Genomic DNA, 14,118 nt, shown 5'->3' on the forward strand with positions numbered 1-14,118 from the left:
GGCATTGTATTGAATCTATAAATAAATTTTTGGAGAATTGATATCTTAATATTGAATCTTTAGACCCATTATCATGGTATATATCTTAATTTATTTAGTCTTTAACTTCTTTCAGTAATATCTGCAGTTTTTCAATGTTCAAGTAGTATTCAGGTTTATCACTACATATTGTACTGTTGATGGAATTATAAATTTATTGTTTTTAATTTAAATTTTTGATTGTTAATTGCCAGCAAATAGAAATAAATTTTTTTATTATTGACATCGTATCCTATAACCTTACTTAACCCACTTATTAGTTCTAGTAACATTTTTGTATATTCAGTTGGATTTTCTACATAGGTGATCATAATAAAGACAATTTACTTCTTCTTTTCCAATCTGAATACCTTTTGTTTCTTTTCTTAGAAACTCAAGAACAATATTGAATAGAAATGGTGAAAGCAGATATATTTGTCTTGCTTCTGCTATTGGGGGAAAGCATTCAGTAGTTAAGCATTAAGTGTGATGTTATTAGGTTACTGCAAAAGTAAGTGCTGCTTTACTATTAAAAGTAATTGCAAAAAACACAATTGCTTTTGCACAAAAAGATGCGTTTTATCAGGTTGAGGGAGTTCCCTTCTATTCTTAGATAGCTGAGAGCTTTTGTTTATTTTTAAAATCAGAAATGAATATTGGATTTTTGAAATGTTTCTTCTTTGTCTAATGAGATTTTTAAAATCAGAAGTAAATGTTGGATTTTTGAAATGTATTTTATTTGCCTAATGAGATTTTTTTTTTTTTTTTTTTGAGCTGGAGTTTTGCTCTGTCACCCAGGATGGAGAACAGTGGCATGATCTTGGCTCATTGCAACCTCTGCCTCCCAGGTTCAAGCAAGTCTCCTTCCTCAGCCTCCCAAATAGCTGGGATTTCAGGTGTCTGCCACTATGCCTGGCTTATTTTTTTGTTGTTGCATTTTTAGTAGAAACAGGGTTTCACCATGTTGGCCGGGCTGATGAACTCCTGACCTCAAATGATCCGCCTGCCTTGGCCTCCCGAAGTGCTAGGATTACAAGTGTGAGCTACTATGCTCAGCCGCCAAATGAGGTGTTTAAAATCAGAAGTGAATGCTGAAGTTTAGAAATGTTTCTTCTTTGCCTAATGAGATTTTTAAAATCAGAAACGAATGGTGGATTTTTGAAATTTGTTTTCCTTGCCTAATGAGATTTTAAAAATCAGAAGTGAATGTTGGATTTTTGAAATGTTTTTCTTTGCCCATGAGATTATGTGGTTTTCTGTCTTTGTTAATACGGTGAATTACATTGATTAATTTTTAAATGTTAAGCCAGCCTTGCATACCTGGAATAAATTTTATTTGCTAATCATGTATTATCTTTTAAAAACATATTGTTGAATTTGATTCACTAACATTTTACTTAAAATTTTTGTATTAACATTTGCGATGGATATAGGTCAGTAGTATTATATTCTTATAATATTTTTGGCTTTGGTATTGTGGTAATGCTGGCATCACAGAATGAGCTGTGAAGTATTTTCTCCTTTTCAATTTTCTGGAAGAGTTTGTATAGGATTGTAATGACATCTTCCTTAAATATGTCATAAAATTTGTCAGTGAAACCATTTGGGAGGCAAGAATTCTACCACTGAACCACCAATGCCTCTCAAGTGAAACCATTTGGGTCCAAAGTTTTCTCTCTGGGAAAGATTTAAACTATGAATTTAATTTATTTAATAGACACAAGGCAATTCAAGTTTTCTATTTTTTCTTGAGTGAGCTTTGACATTTTTAAGGAATCTATCCACTTCGTTTAAGTTGTTAATTTATTAGCATAAAGATGTTTCTAGTATTTCCTTATTATCCCCTATAGAATATTTATAGAAAGTCTATAAAATCTGTAGAGTTGTCATTTCTCTCATTCCTGATATAGCTAATTTGTGTCTTCTCCCTTATTTCCCTCATTAGTATGGAAAGGATCTTCTAAATTTTACTGAACTCCTCAAAGAATCAGCTTTTGGTTTCACTGACTTTATTGTTTTTCTGCTTTCTATTTAATTAATTTCAGTTCTGATATTTATTATTTCTTTTCCTCTACATACTTTGAATTTAATTTTTCCTTCTTTGGTGGAAACTGAGGTCATTGTTTTGAAACTTTTTCTCTTCATATATGGCTACTTACTGCTATAATTTCATCCTAAGTCCTGCTTTAGTGACATCCCACCAATTTTGATATGCTGTGCTTTCATTTTCAGTCAATCCCATATATTTTGCATTTCCCTTTTGGTTTCTTCTTTCACCCATTGACTATTTATAAGTGTTCCACTTAGCTTTAAAATACTTGGGGTTTTCCAGAATTCTTTTGTTATTGATTTCTTTTTTGCCTTCCATTTTGGTCAGCAAACATACTTTGTATGACTTAAATTCTTTTAAATTTATTGAGATTCATTCTGGGGCTTATACTACATTCTATCTTGGTAAATGGTCCAGGTACACCTGAAAAGAATGTTTCTTTTGCTGTTGTTGGATGAAGTGATCTGTAAATGTCAATTAGATCAAGTTAGATGATACTTCTGTTTAAAGCTTGTATATCCATGTGTTTTTCGGTCAATTGTTAAGAGAAGGCTATTGAAATCTCTGACTATAATTCATGTTAATTTAACTTAAGGAAAAGGAAGGCAGGTTCAGTTCACCAACCTCCACTGATGAATGTATGTGTGGGTGAGGGTGTCATGACCAGAAGTGACTTGAGCCTTCTTAAAAGTTGTTAGTCCCTTTAATCTGCCCAAGTAAATTCACTATATGAATAAAAACAAAGTATTCACTATGAAAACAGCTTCAAGGCAAATATCCTTACCATTCCCTTCACTTATTTTAACCTTACTGTTTTCCCTACATATAAAGCTTTATGCTGTATAAAAATACCATGCATTTTTGTATATATATTCTGGAGATACCACTGTTGCATAGTGATATAGCATTAATGGTCTTATGTGTTTCACATTCTTTAATATTGTAACACAAAAGTTGGCATATTCCTGAAAATTCTAAACAAGTATATATAGAGAGACTGTCAAGTTTTTGAATGCATGAAATGAAGGAATGGTTTAGGGATTACCTGCATTATAGTACATCTAGCGTTCAAGAGAAGATGCATTCTCTTCCCAAAACTTGTTAGACATAAAGTCTGGTTTTCTATTTTGCATTCTGCATCTAACACAGATAATTGAGAGATAATGGACAGATAAATCTGTTGTCTTTATACACCTTTGAACATCTTGCTACTTTTGATATTTTGAATGTCTGTTTTTAAAATGTAGCTTGAATACTCAATTGACAGATTTTTAAGCTTTTATGTCACTGCTTATTTCAGTTAAATCAGAGAGATTTCAGGCGAGTTACTGTTTACAGATTGTTAAAGATCCCTCAGGCAACATAAAGGCTGTTGCATGTGGACAGTTTCTTGAATTATAGCGCAGAAACTTTAATACCTACTTCAGGAATGATAGGGGTCTTAAATAGGCAGTCATATTTACTAAAGAAACCTAGAGTTTTCTTAGATTGCCAACCTTAGCAAGACAAGAAATGTCAGGGTGACAGAGTTTAAGTGGCTCTTTTCAGATATGTTACACTGATTCTCTATATTTAAGATGTGAAACAGCCTCACAGGAGCTATTTAATTAAGTGAAAGTAAGTCTAGTCCTTTTGGAACTGGATGGTTCAGTGAGCAATACATATCAGCAAGTGAAGGAAGTGGGGAAGTTATTATGTGCTTCGTAGACACGATGACACTTTATAACCCTGTATCAGGGATCCTAAACAGTGATTGGTTGAGAAAATTATCAAACTGAGTTTAAATTTCAGCAGGTACAAAATTGTCATGCAAAAGTCCAGGACGGTGGTCCACTTTCAGTCTTCAAAAAGAAAGATAAGAAATTCTGGATTTTCAAAGTCCTTTTGAAGCCTTTTAAGGTAAGATGAAACATCCTTTTCACTCAGAACCAACTGATTCGTTTAGAAAGAACTTTGAATGTCAAAGAGGAAGTCAGCTTGATTTTAAGAAGTGAATGACCAGAACCTAAAGAGCAATTATATATATATATATATGAATGAATACTCCTTAACAATTAGATTGTTTGCTTCCTTTTTGACTTGTCTTATTGATAGTATGTGTACAAGATAATGGACAATTACTAGCTAAGGAAGAGCTAGATTGGGAAAAAGAAAGACGTACTGAAAACTTGGCCAACTGATGTGGAAATCTGATAATTAATTATCTGGACACTTCAATTAGTTTTGATTAAAAAAATGAGATAACTCAGATTTCAAAAAATCCACCTTGGACTTTCAAACAAGGCTTTAATTAGGCTTTGCTTTTCAGTTTTTTATTACTTACTATTACTTATTATTTATTGTCCCACATACAAAGAGATTTAGTAATCACTAGTGATGCTAAATCTAATTGCTAAATGAAATGAAGGTAAATCTCATTTCATGTGTGATAATAAATGAAATAATCTGAAGGAGGTTCACAAAATTCTGAAGTCTTTGCTTCAGGCTGAGGACACCTGGGCCATTTTTATAGTAATCTTCGAAGTCATTCACCTGCCCTGGCAAACAGTGACAAGCATCAACGTGGAAGTGTTCTGGAGGGGTGCTGAAAGAGAGATGTAGTGGTCAGATTTCCGGATTGCAGCTCAGAAACGGGACACACATCACTCTGGCCTTGGCTGCAGGTACCTTTCCAGGATGCTGTGGCTCTTCCAAGTCAGAGTGCAGACAGGCCTTCTGCAACGCTATGTAATGATTAGGCTTGGGCCTGCAAAGTACAGGATAACTGTGGCTTACTAAACAGCTGGCCTTCAACATCTGTGCCCTAGAGCTTTGCGTGATACTTGTCCTGGTGTCATCTCAGCCTCATTTGAATCTATGGCATTTTAGAAGGGGCTCTAGCTATTCTTGGCTTTCTGTTGAACAGCTATAAGAGTGAGCACTTTTCTCCCCCTCAGTACCTCTGGAACTCTGTCATTTTGCGAGTAAGAAAATGCCAATAATTCTCATGATAGTTGATATTCAGTGAAGTTTTATTATATTTTCACTATCATCATTAAATTCAATCAAGGCCATTTTATGACATGCAGAATTATAATCTATACATCCAGTGGGCGTTCATGAAATAGGAGTAAAACTCTCCTTTCTATAATAATGGCATCATTACATCAAGAAATCCAACTTGCAATATAAATTAAATTTTTTACTCATACAGATTACAAAATAGCTATTCCAATTTATCAAAAACATATATTAGACCATTTCTGAATTTGAATTCTAACAGGGATGAAGAATCATGTGTTTAGAAGTCCCATATAATAAGTGCTATCATTTATTAGAAAATTGCAAAGTGCCTGAAGCAATGCTAGATATTGCTTATAGTCATAAATATTTATCAACAACATTCAGAAAATGTCTTTATCTGTGCTTTGCATTGGAATACAGTAATCACCAAGACACTCTCCTGGGCCTCAGGAGCTTTCAATAAATCAGGGCAACACATAAGTAACCAGGCAATTTTAAACAGTGCAATGTGTTGCCAGGGAGATGTGCAAAACTACTTGGTATAAAAAGGAAAGAGATACCAAAAATCCTTGCAGTGGAGTCAGAGAGGGCTTCTCAGAGATAATTCTACCAAACTTCAGGATAATCCTGAGGTACAGGTATTGTTATCATCCCAGGTGGAGGGATAATAAAGCTACTTAAATTTCTCAAGCTTCCACAGCAAGTAGCAGGGGTGACATTTGAACCCAGGTCTCTGAATACAAACCCCATATTCTTTCCGCTATCATAGGTTCCCTCATGTGAGTAATTTCTTTCTCTTAAAGTCTAGTATAGCTCAATTCTATAGATTTGGAGTGAAGACGACAAGTGTTTCATCTTTTAAGCACAATTTCAGCAGAATTAGTTAATACTTGATTAAAGCTATTCAGAAGAGAAAGAGATGTTTTTACATCCAAGAATTGCAGAAGAACAAAGTTATAGCTATGCCCTTTGTACCTATATGGCTGTTTTCCTTCATTGGCACAGGCAGAAAAAAATCTAGGAAGCTACATTAGTGCTGAATCTGGTGATGCCCCCATCACCACACTAGGTATGTTCTGGAACATCATACATCTTCTTATGTTAGATACATGCTTCTTGCCTAGGAAAAGGACAGATGCTTACATGGCAAAATAACATAGCACTATGATGATCACTTTTACTTTATAAGTAATTTTGTGCTGTTCCTTTTTTTATATACAGCCATTGATTATTATTATTCCTAAAGAAAATGAAGATAATTACATATTTTTGCATTTGGGCAGTAGCATGGGCCATTCCAGTAAGTATACCTTTCTCAGAAAACCTCTTCACTTTATTATCTCTTTTAACCTAACATTAATACAAAATGTAGTGTGTGTCCATGTGTGTGTGTATGCATGCACATGTGTGTATATGTGTGTGTGTGTATATTTCCTCAATATTTTGTTAATAGGCTGATTCTAAACATTCAGATTTGCACTAAAGGCTTTATATGATATCTGTGGGGTCTCAACAAAACCACTTCAACTCATGTTCTCTTTCCTCTATAGAAACTCATGTCTTGTTTGAAGGATTATTATTTAAAACATTTATTCAGATTAATTTACACTTAGTGCCTAGAAGTCATGGAGACTTTGTCAATCTTTGCTTCATACTCTGTGAATTTCATTTTAATATGAACAAAGTCCGCACTGTTTAGGAAGTTTCCAAGAAAGAATACTAGGAAAAAGTAGGATTTTTTTTAACATATAGGAAACTAATGTTTACTCAGAGAGTTATTATTTACATGCTCACTGTGTAAAATTTGGAATATACAGAATAACAGCAATAAAAGTTGGGAAAATTAAACCATTTGTAATTTTCCTAGCCAGCATTCATATTTAGCATTTTGGTATGCTTTCATAATACCAATAATTTGGTATTCATGTAGTTGAAAATGTTCTCAAGTATTTCAAATGTGCTCTTGCAGCACATAGAAGTATAATAGCGTAATACTTGATTTTGCTTCTGTGCAGGCTCTGGTCATGCCTACTGTTGTCTTAAGAGCTTTGGTCAGGATTACACTTAGAGTGGGTCTTGTGCTATTGCAAGAGGTTTGTTGTACAGAAACACCAGCAGTCTATCCCCTCATCTTTCTAAAAGACTCTTTTCTTCTACAGTTGAGATAAGTGGGCTGAGCTAACACATCCATAAAATTGGTAATACCACAGTGAAAAATTTCCGTGTACCCAGTTTAAACTCTACACAAATGCTGTAAGAAGCCACTTCTCTTTTCTATCTGATTAGATTATGCTTTGGCCTTTGTGTTAAGTCTTTCTTCTTCATTGAGGGAAAAGTGTGTGTGTGTGTGTGTGTGTGTGTCTGCGCGCGCGCACGTGCATGCATGCATGCTCATGCACATATTCACAAATAAAAACCTTTTCAATAGCCAGCATTTTCTACTTGGCAGGTTCCCCAGAGCAAACCACTGGAGAGACATATTGTTGAAAAATCTGTGAATTTACCTCTCCTAGCAAGATCAAAAGTGTCAGTACAGGTATAGAACATATAATATTTCATTTTATTTTCTGTTTCTGAGTCGCTACATTCCATTAACTTCCCCAAGATTTGAATTTGCTTTTCTTCAAGATCATTGATACTTATAATTAATTAAATTGTTTCCCTTTTTCAGGATGAGTTAAATGCCAATGGAACCACTAAAGAAACTGGTGTACCCATGCATGAAAGTGAAAGAGGAAGGCAAGAGCATACCCAAGATGGTCACAAGGGAGAAGAGAATGGCTCTGAGTGGGCAGAAGTAGGAGGGAAGAGTTTTTCTACATATTCCACATTAGCAAATGAAGAGGGGAATATTGAGGGTTGGAATGGGGACATAGGAAAAGCAGAAACATACGGTCATGATGGAATACACAGGAAAGAAGAAAACACCACAGCAAATGGCATCCAGGGACAAGTAAGCATCATTGACAATGCCAGAGCCACAAACAGAAGCAACACTAGTGGAAACACTGATAACAATACCCAAAATGGGGATGTTGGTGATGCAGGTCACAATGAGGATGCTGCTGTTGTCCAGGAAGATGCACCTCAAGTAGCTGGAAGCAATAACAGTACAGACAATGAGGATGAAATAATTGAGAACTCCTGTAGAAATGAGGGTAATACAAGTGAAATAACACCTCAGATCAACAGTGAGAGAAATGGGACTCAGGAGGCTGAGGTGACACCAGGCACCAGAGAAGACGATGGCCTGGATAATTCTGATGGGAGTCCTAGTGGAAATGGAGCAGATGAGGATGAAGACAAGGGCTCTGGTGATGATGAAGATGAAGAAGCAGGGTATGGAAAAGACAGCAGTGATAACAGCAAGGGCCAGGAGGACCAGGACCATAGGAAAGATGATAATAATAGTAGCATAGGTCAAAATTCAGATAGTAGTGAAGATTATGACCCTGAAGGCAAAGAAGACCCCCATAATGACAGTGAGGGAGACAACACCTCCAAGAGTGAGGAGAATTCTGCTGGTATTCCGGAAGACAATGGCAGCCAAAGAATAGAGGACACCCCGCAGCTCAACCACAGAGAAAGCAAAGGCGTAGAAAATGGAATCACCAAAGAATCAGAGCCACATGCTGTTGGGAAGACCCAAGATAAGGTAAGTTTGTAAAGCTGATTTCTTTCAATGGCAGTTTAAATTCTTCCCCTCCATCTACTGATCTTAGCACAAAAATAAACCATGACAAGCATCCATGTATTTTTGCATTCACATTACTTGACTATTTAAAGGAAAGCTAGAATCTTTACTAGTCTTCGATACAGAACTTTAAAAATAATACATTTCTGAGAACTTGGTTACAATTCTAGAAAATTCTTATGAGAAATTATGGCTCCCCCATGTAATTGTTTGCAAAGTTCCTACTGGGTAGGAATGTGAATGGGTTTTTAAGGAATCTAAATACCAGGGTGCTTTCAATTATGGAATAAAGCACATTTTCACAAATAACTGTGAAGTACTGGAAGTGGAACTCCTATCCCTATGGTGACTTTTCCCAGTTATTCTTCCTCAGATCAATACAATTTTGCAGCAAATATTCACTAATTCATCATTCTTTCCTTCATCCTTCCACAGGGAATAGAAATCAAAGGTCCCAGCAGTGGCAACAGAAATATTACCAAAGAAGCTGCGAAGACCAACAAAGATAAAGAGAATAAAGTACAACACGGAGTGATCTTGGACAACGGAAATGTGAAGACACAAGGGGAAGTTGACAACATAGAAGCACCTGGCCAAAAATCTGGACCAGGAAATAAAGTTGAACACAGCAACACAGGTAGTGACAGCAAGAGTGATGCTTATGACAGTTATGATTTTGATGATGAGTCCATGCAAGGAGATGATCCCGACAGCAGTGATGAATCTAATGGCAATGATGATGCTAATTCAGAAAGTGACAATGACAGCAATAGCCAAGGAGATGCTTCTTATAACTCTGATGAATCAAAAGATAATGGCAATGGCAGTGACTCAAAAGGAGAAGAAGATGATGACAGTGATAGCACATCAGACGCTAATGATAGCAACAGTAATGGTAATGGTAACAATGGGAACAATGACAATGGCAAATCAGACAGTGGCAAAGGCAAATCAAATAGCAGTGATAGTAATGACAGCAGTGACAGTAGCAACAGCAGTGACAGCAGTGACAGCAGTGACAGTGATAGTAGTGAGAGCAGCAATAGCAGTGATAGTAGTGATAGCAGTGACAGCAGTGACAGTGATAGTGAGAGCAGCAGTAGCAGTGACAGTAGTGACAGCAGTGACAGTGACAGCAGTGACAGTGACAGCAGTGACAGCAGTGATAGTGATAGTAGTGAGAGCAGCAATAGTAGTGATAGTAGTGATAGCAGTGATAGCAGTGACAGTGATAGTAGTGAGAGCAGCAGTAGCAGTGACAGTAGTGATAGTAGTGACAGCAGTGACAGTGACAGCAGTGATAGCAGTGACAGTGATAGTAGTAATAGCAGTGACAGTGACAGCAGTGATAGCAGTGACAGTGATAGTAGTGATGGCAGTGACAGTAGTGACAGCAGTGATAGCAGCGACAGTAGTGACAGCAGTGACAGTGACAGTAGTGACAACAGTGACAGCAAGTCAGACAACATCAAATCAGATAGCAGTGACAGCAGTGGTAGTGACAGTAAGTCAGACAGCAGCAGTAGCAGTGACAGCAGCAACAGCAGTGAAAGTGACAGCAGTGATGGTAGTGACAGCAGTGATAGCAGTGACAGCAGTGATAGTAGTGACAGCAGTGATAGTGACAGCAGTGATAGTAGTGACAGCAGTGATAGTGACAGCAGCAATAGCAGTGACAGCAGTGATAGCAGTGACAGCAGTGATAGTGACAGCAGTGATAGTAGTGACAGCAGTGATAGTGACAGCAGTGACAGTAGTGACAGCAGCGATAGTAGTGACAGCAGCAATAGCAGTGACAGCAGTGATAGCAGTGATAGCAGTAACAGCAGCGACAGCAGTGATAGCAGTGACAGCAGCAACAGCAGTGACAGCAGCGATAGTGACAGTAGTGATAGCAGCAACAGCAGTGATAGTAGTGACAGCAGCAATAGCAGTGACAGCAGTGATAGTAGTGACAGCAGTGACAGCAGCAACAGCAGTGACAGCAGTGATAGTAGTGACAGCAGCAACAGCAGTGACAGCAGCGATAGTAGTGACAGCAGCAACAGCAGTGACAGCAGTGATAGTGACAGTAGTGATAGCGACAGCAGTGACAGCAGCGATAGCAGTGACAGTAGTGATAGCAGCGACAGCAGTGACAGTAGCGATAGCAGTGACAGTAGTGATAGCAGCGACAGCAGTGACAGTAGCGATAGCAGTGACAGTAGTGATAGCAGCGACAGCAGTGACAGCAGCGACAGCAGCGACAGCAGTGACAGCAGCGACAGCAGTGACAGCAGCGATAGCAGTGACAGTAGTGATAGCAGCGACAGCAGTGACAGCAGCGATAGTGACAGTAGTGATAGCGACAGCAGTGACAGTAGTGATAATGACAGCAACGATAGCAACAGCAGTGACAGCAGCAATAGCAGTGACAACAGCGACAGCAGTGACAGCGATAGCGACAGCAGTGACAGCAGCGACGGCAGTGACAGCAGTGACAGCAGCAACAGCAGTGACAGCAGCAACAGCAGCGACAGCACATCTGACAGCAGTGATGAGAATGACAGCCAAAGCAAATCTGGTAATGGCAACAACAATGGAAGTGACAATGACAGTAGTGACAGTGAAGGCAGTGACAGTAACCACTCAACTAGTGATGATTAGAACAAAAGAAAAACCCACAAGATTCCTTTTGTAAAAGTTTGGTAATGGGTAGGAAAAAAGATTTCCAAGAAAGTAAAGAAATCGGAGAAATAAACAGGAGATGTATGTAAACATCCACAAAAACTACCAGGGGAATCAAGTCAAACAGTTGGAATCAGAACCAAAGCCTAAGTCCTGCAGAGAGAGACTCTGAATGCATGACCTTTGGTACGTGCCTGTTAATATTCATTTTCTGAAAATATTTTGTTAAAAGTATAAATCTAAACATAAAAGAACAATTGAAATATTCTTTAATACTTCACACAGAAACCTCAAGCAATCACTACATAATAACTCCAATTTAAGCGCTGTGTGCTTCAGAGAATGTAGCAGGCGAACACATCTTAAAAGCAACCTGTGGCATTGCCTTAGATCTCCATAGTTATGTATTCTGGAGAGGTGATCTGCTTACTGCTGAGTAAAAGATGCTGTTTTGTGATAGCCAGCTTGGCTTCAGATTCAGTTGCTTGTTCTATGGAAGAGATACGTTTGTTACGTGAAAAATATTGCAGCTGCTATTCAATCTATCTGGGCCATGGGAATAATCTTTCTAATGATCAAATAGAGTAGTTATAAATCACATAAATTTTAAAGCGTGCTAGTCAGAAAAGAGCTCAGAGATGAGTTGGTGTATAAAATCTGATCCGTAATCTGATGTATAACATCTGATGTTAAAATCTGATGTAAAAAAAAAAATACATCTCAGCAAACCACAGGAAATTTAGCACAAAGTCCCGAAAACTATTGGCAAATCTGATGCAGTGCTTAGAACGGTGTCTTACTCCCAGGAGCCACTCCAAATGTTAACCAGTAAATGACACATGAATGACTCAGGAGGAGCATCACTTTTTTTTTTTTTTTTGAACTAGATATTTTGGAATTTATTTATAGGCTAGGCAATAAGTTACTCAGATTAACACAGATCAATACCACCTTGACTTGCCGACCCAGAGAATTCTAATTAGAGCATGACTTTTTGAAATCTGTGTTTAGAACTGTGTTACATGGCATCAATTATTTATGTTTACATCAGTCTCACCAAGTCATTCTTAGTTCACATTTCTCTTGAAAACCTGAACATACAAAAACTTCTAAACCAGACACTGAGCCACCCTCCCCACTATTAATCTCTTTAATAAAGCTAAAGTGACTGGTGGGTAATGGTTTGGAAAACTCTTTTACGAAGTTACAATCTGAGTATATATCACTCAGCTTTGGCATGAATGAAGGTAATTCTTAGGCCCAAGATGAAGCCCAATTCCTAGAAAATAACAATCTTAAAGTGTATGAGAATAGAGATGAACATTTAATAGGGTGGAGATATAGTTTATCATCTAAACTAGGGCACTTTGGAGAATGAAAGGGGTGCTATGAGTAATTATATGGATGCAGGAGCTATAAATTGGGATTGTCCTAGGGAAACGGGAGATACTATAACCCTAACCCATAAAGCTTAAGGGTATTTTTCAAGGTTTAGTAGTGATGCTTTGAAATCTCCATCTTTTTCCATGAGGTAATTATTTTAGCTTTGTTCTAATGCAAAGCTGAAAATCTATAGAGTGAGATTATGAACCCAACATCTTTAATGTTAATTTTAAATCAGTAGTTGACAATTTACCTTCTAATAACAGGCATATTTTATAAAAAGAGTTTCAGGAAGTTTATTTTTCTGCCTTCTTCCTCCTCTATGCAAGTGTTCTTTAGTTAAGGGATCAACATTGTAAGAAATATTGTTGAAGAGCTTTAAAATATTATTCATAAACTTCTTGGTAACTCAAGAGTATAAAATGTCCAGGTTTCTACCACATCAGAGCCACATCATAACTCTGAACTTCTTTCCTTAAAATATGTTCTAGGTTTTAAATTTCTTTATTTTTTAGGGGTTTCTTGTTTTGTTTTGTTTTAATTTGTAAAGCACTGCTTCTAGTATGTGTCACAACTATTTCAAAAGGTGGCTATAAACACTAAGTCAGGCAATGGACATGGAACTCTGTAAACTATACAAGATACAAAAATGAAGGAGATAAATCTCAGTGTTATAATAAACATCCATTTATACAATTGCTCACATGGAAAATTCTCTTCATCCTAAAGAATCTGCAAATGCCCCTTCTATCACAAAATCTGATGTATAATATTTCTTTTAAAATTATTTTTAATTGAAAAAGGAATATATGTATATGCACAAAATAAAAAAAAATTAAACACTATATAAAGGTCTACAGAAGTTTTATATTAAATCTTGACCCTTCTAGACTTCCTATCACCAATATTTTGTGGAGCCTTACACAAATATTCTATGCACATACATTCCCCTTTTAAAAACATGGAAGTCTACTATATACAATATGTTCATCTAGCTTTTCTCAATTTAACAAATACCTTAAATATTGGTTCATAGCACACAGATCAACTTCATTTTTCTTCACAGGTGTGCTTGATTTCGTTTTATGAAGTGCCATGAGGTTTGATCTGCCCTTATTTTTCCATCACTTTCTAAGCCATTTCCGGTCCAATAAGAGAGTCTCTGCAGATATTGCCTGTGGTAAGAGACTAAGCTGGATCAATTTCTAGTCAGTGCTTATAAAGATTTTACCTTAAGAAATATTTGAGGGCAGGGATGTTTAGAATCTAGGGTTGATATCAGAAATAGCAAAGAAATGATCTT

The 14,118-nt window shown here is 36.9% G+C and overlaps 1 protein-coding gene across 1 annotated transcript; it reads left to right on the forward strand.

Annotated features, from left to right (window-relative positions):
- Window positions 1-3,680: 3,680 nt before the first annotated feature.
- On the forward strand, window positions 3,681-13,649 carry DSPP (dentin sialophosphoprotein). Its single transcript, XM_021673236.2, has 5 exons — window positions 3,681-3,967; window positions 6,293-6,371; window positions 7,521-7,607; window positions 7,743-8,726; window positions 9,201-13,649. Exons 2-5 carry the CDS (start codon window positions 6,321-6,323, stop codon window positions 11,409-11,411), a joined length of 3,333 nt encoding a protein of 1,110 aa, XP_021528911.2. The 5' UTR covers window positions 3,681-3,967; window positions 6,293-6,320; the 3' UTR covers window positions 11,412-13,649.
- Window positions 13,650-14,118: the final 469 nt, after the last annotated feature.

This window comes from Aotus nancymaae, unplaced genomic scaffold (genome assembly GCF_030222135.1).
Source record: "Aotus nancymaae isolate 86718 unplaced genomic scaffold, 86718_ANA_hifiasm-v0.15.2.pri h1tg000006l, whole genome shotgun sequence".
NCBI classification, from domain to species: Eukaryota; Metazoa; Chordata; class Mammalia; order Primates; family Aotidae; genus Aotus; species Aotus nancymaae.

Excerpts from the sequence above, each read along its gene's own strand:
- DSPP (XM_021673236.2), top strand. The coding sequence starts at position 6,321 with ATGAAGATAATTACATATTTTTGCATTTGGGCAGTAGCATGGGCCATT. Across the intron at positions 6,372-7,520 it reads CAGTAGCATGGGCCATTCCA|GTTCCCCAGAGCAAACCACT; the intron begins GTAAGTATACCT and ends TCTACTTGGCAG. Across the intron at positions 8,727-9,200 it reads TTGGGAAGACCCAAGATAAG|GGAATAGAAATCAAAGGTCC; the intron begins GTAAGTTTGTAA and ends ATCCTTCCACAG.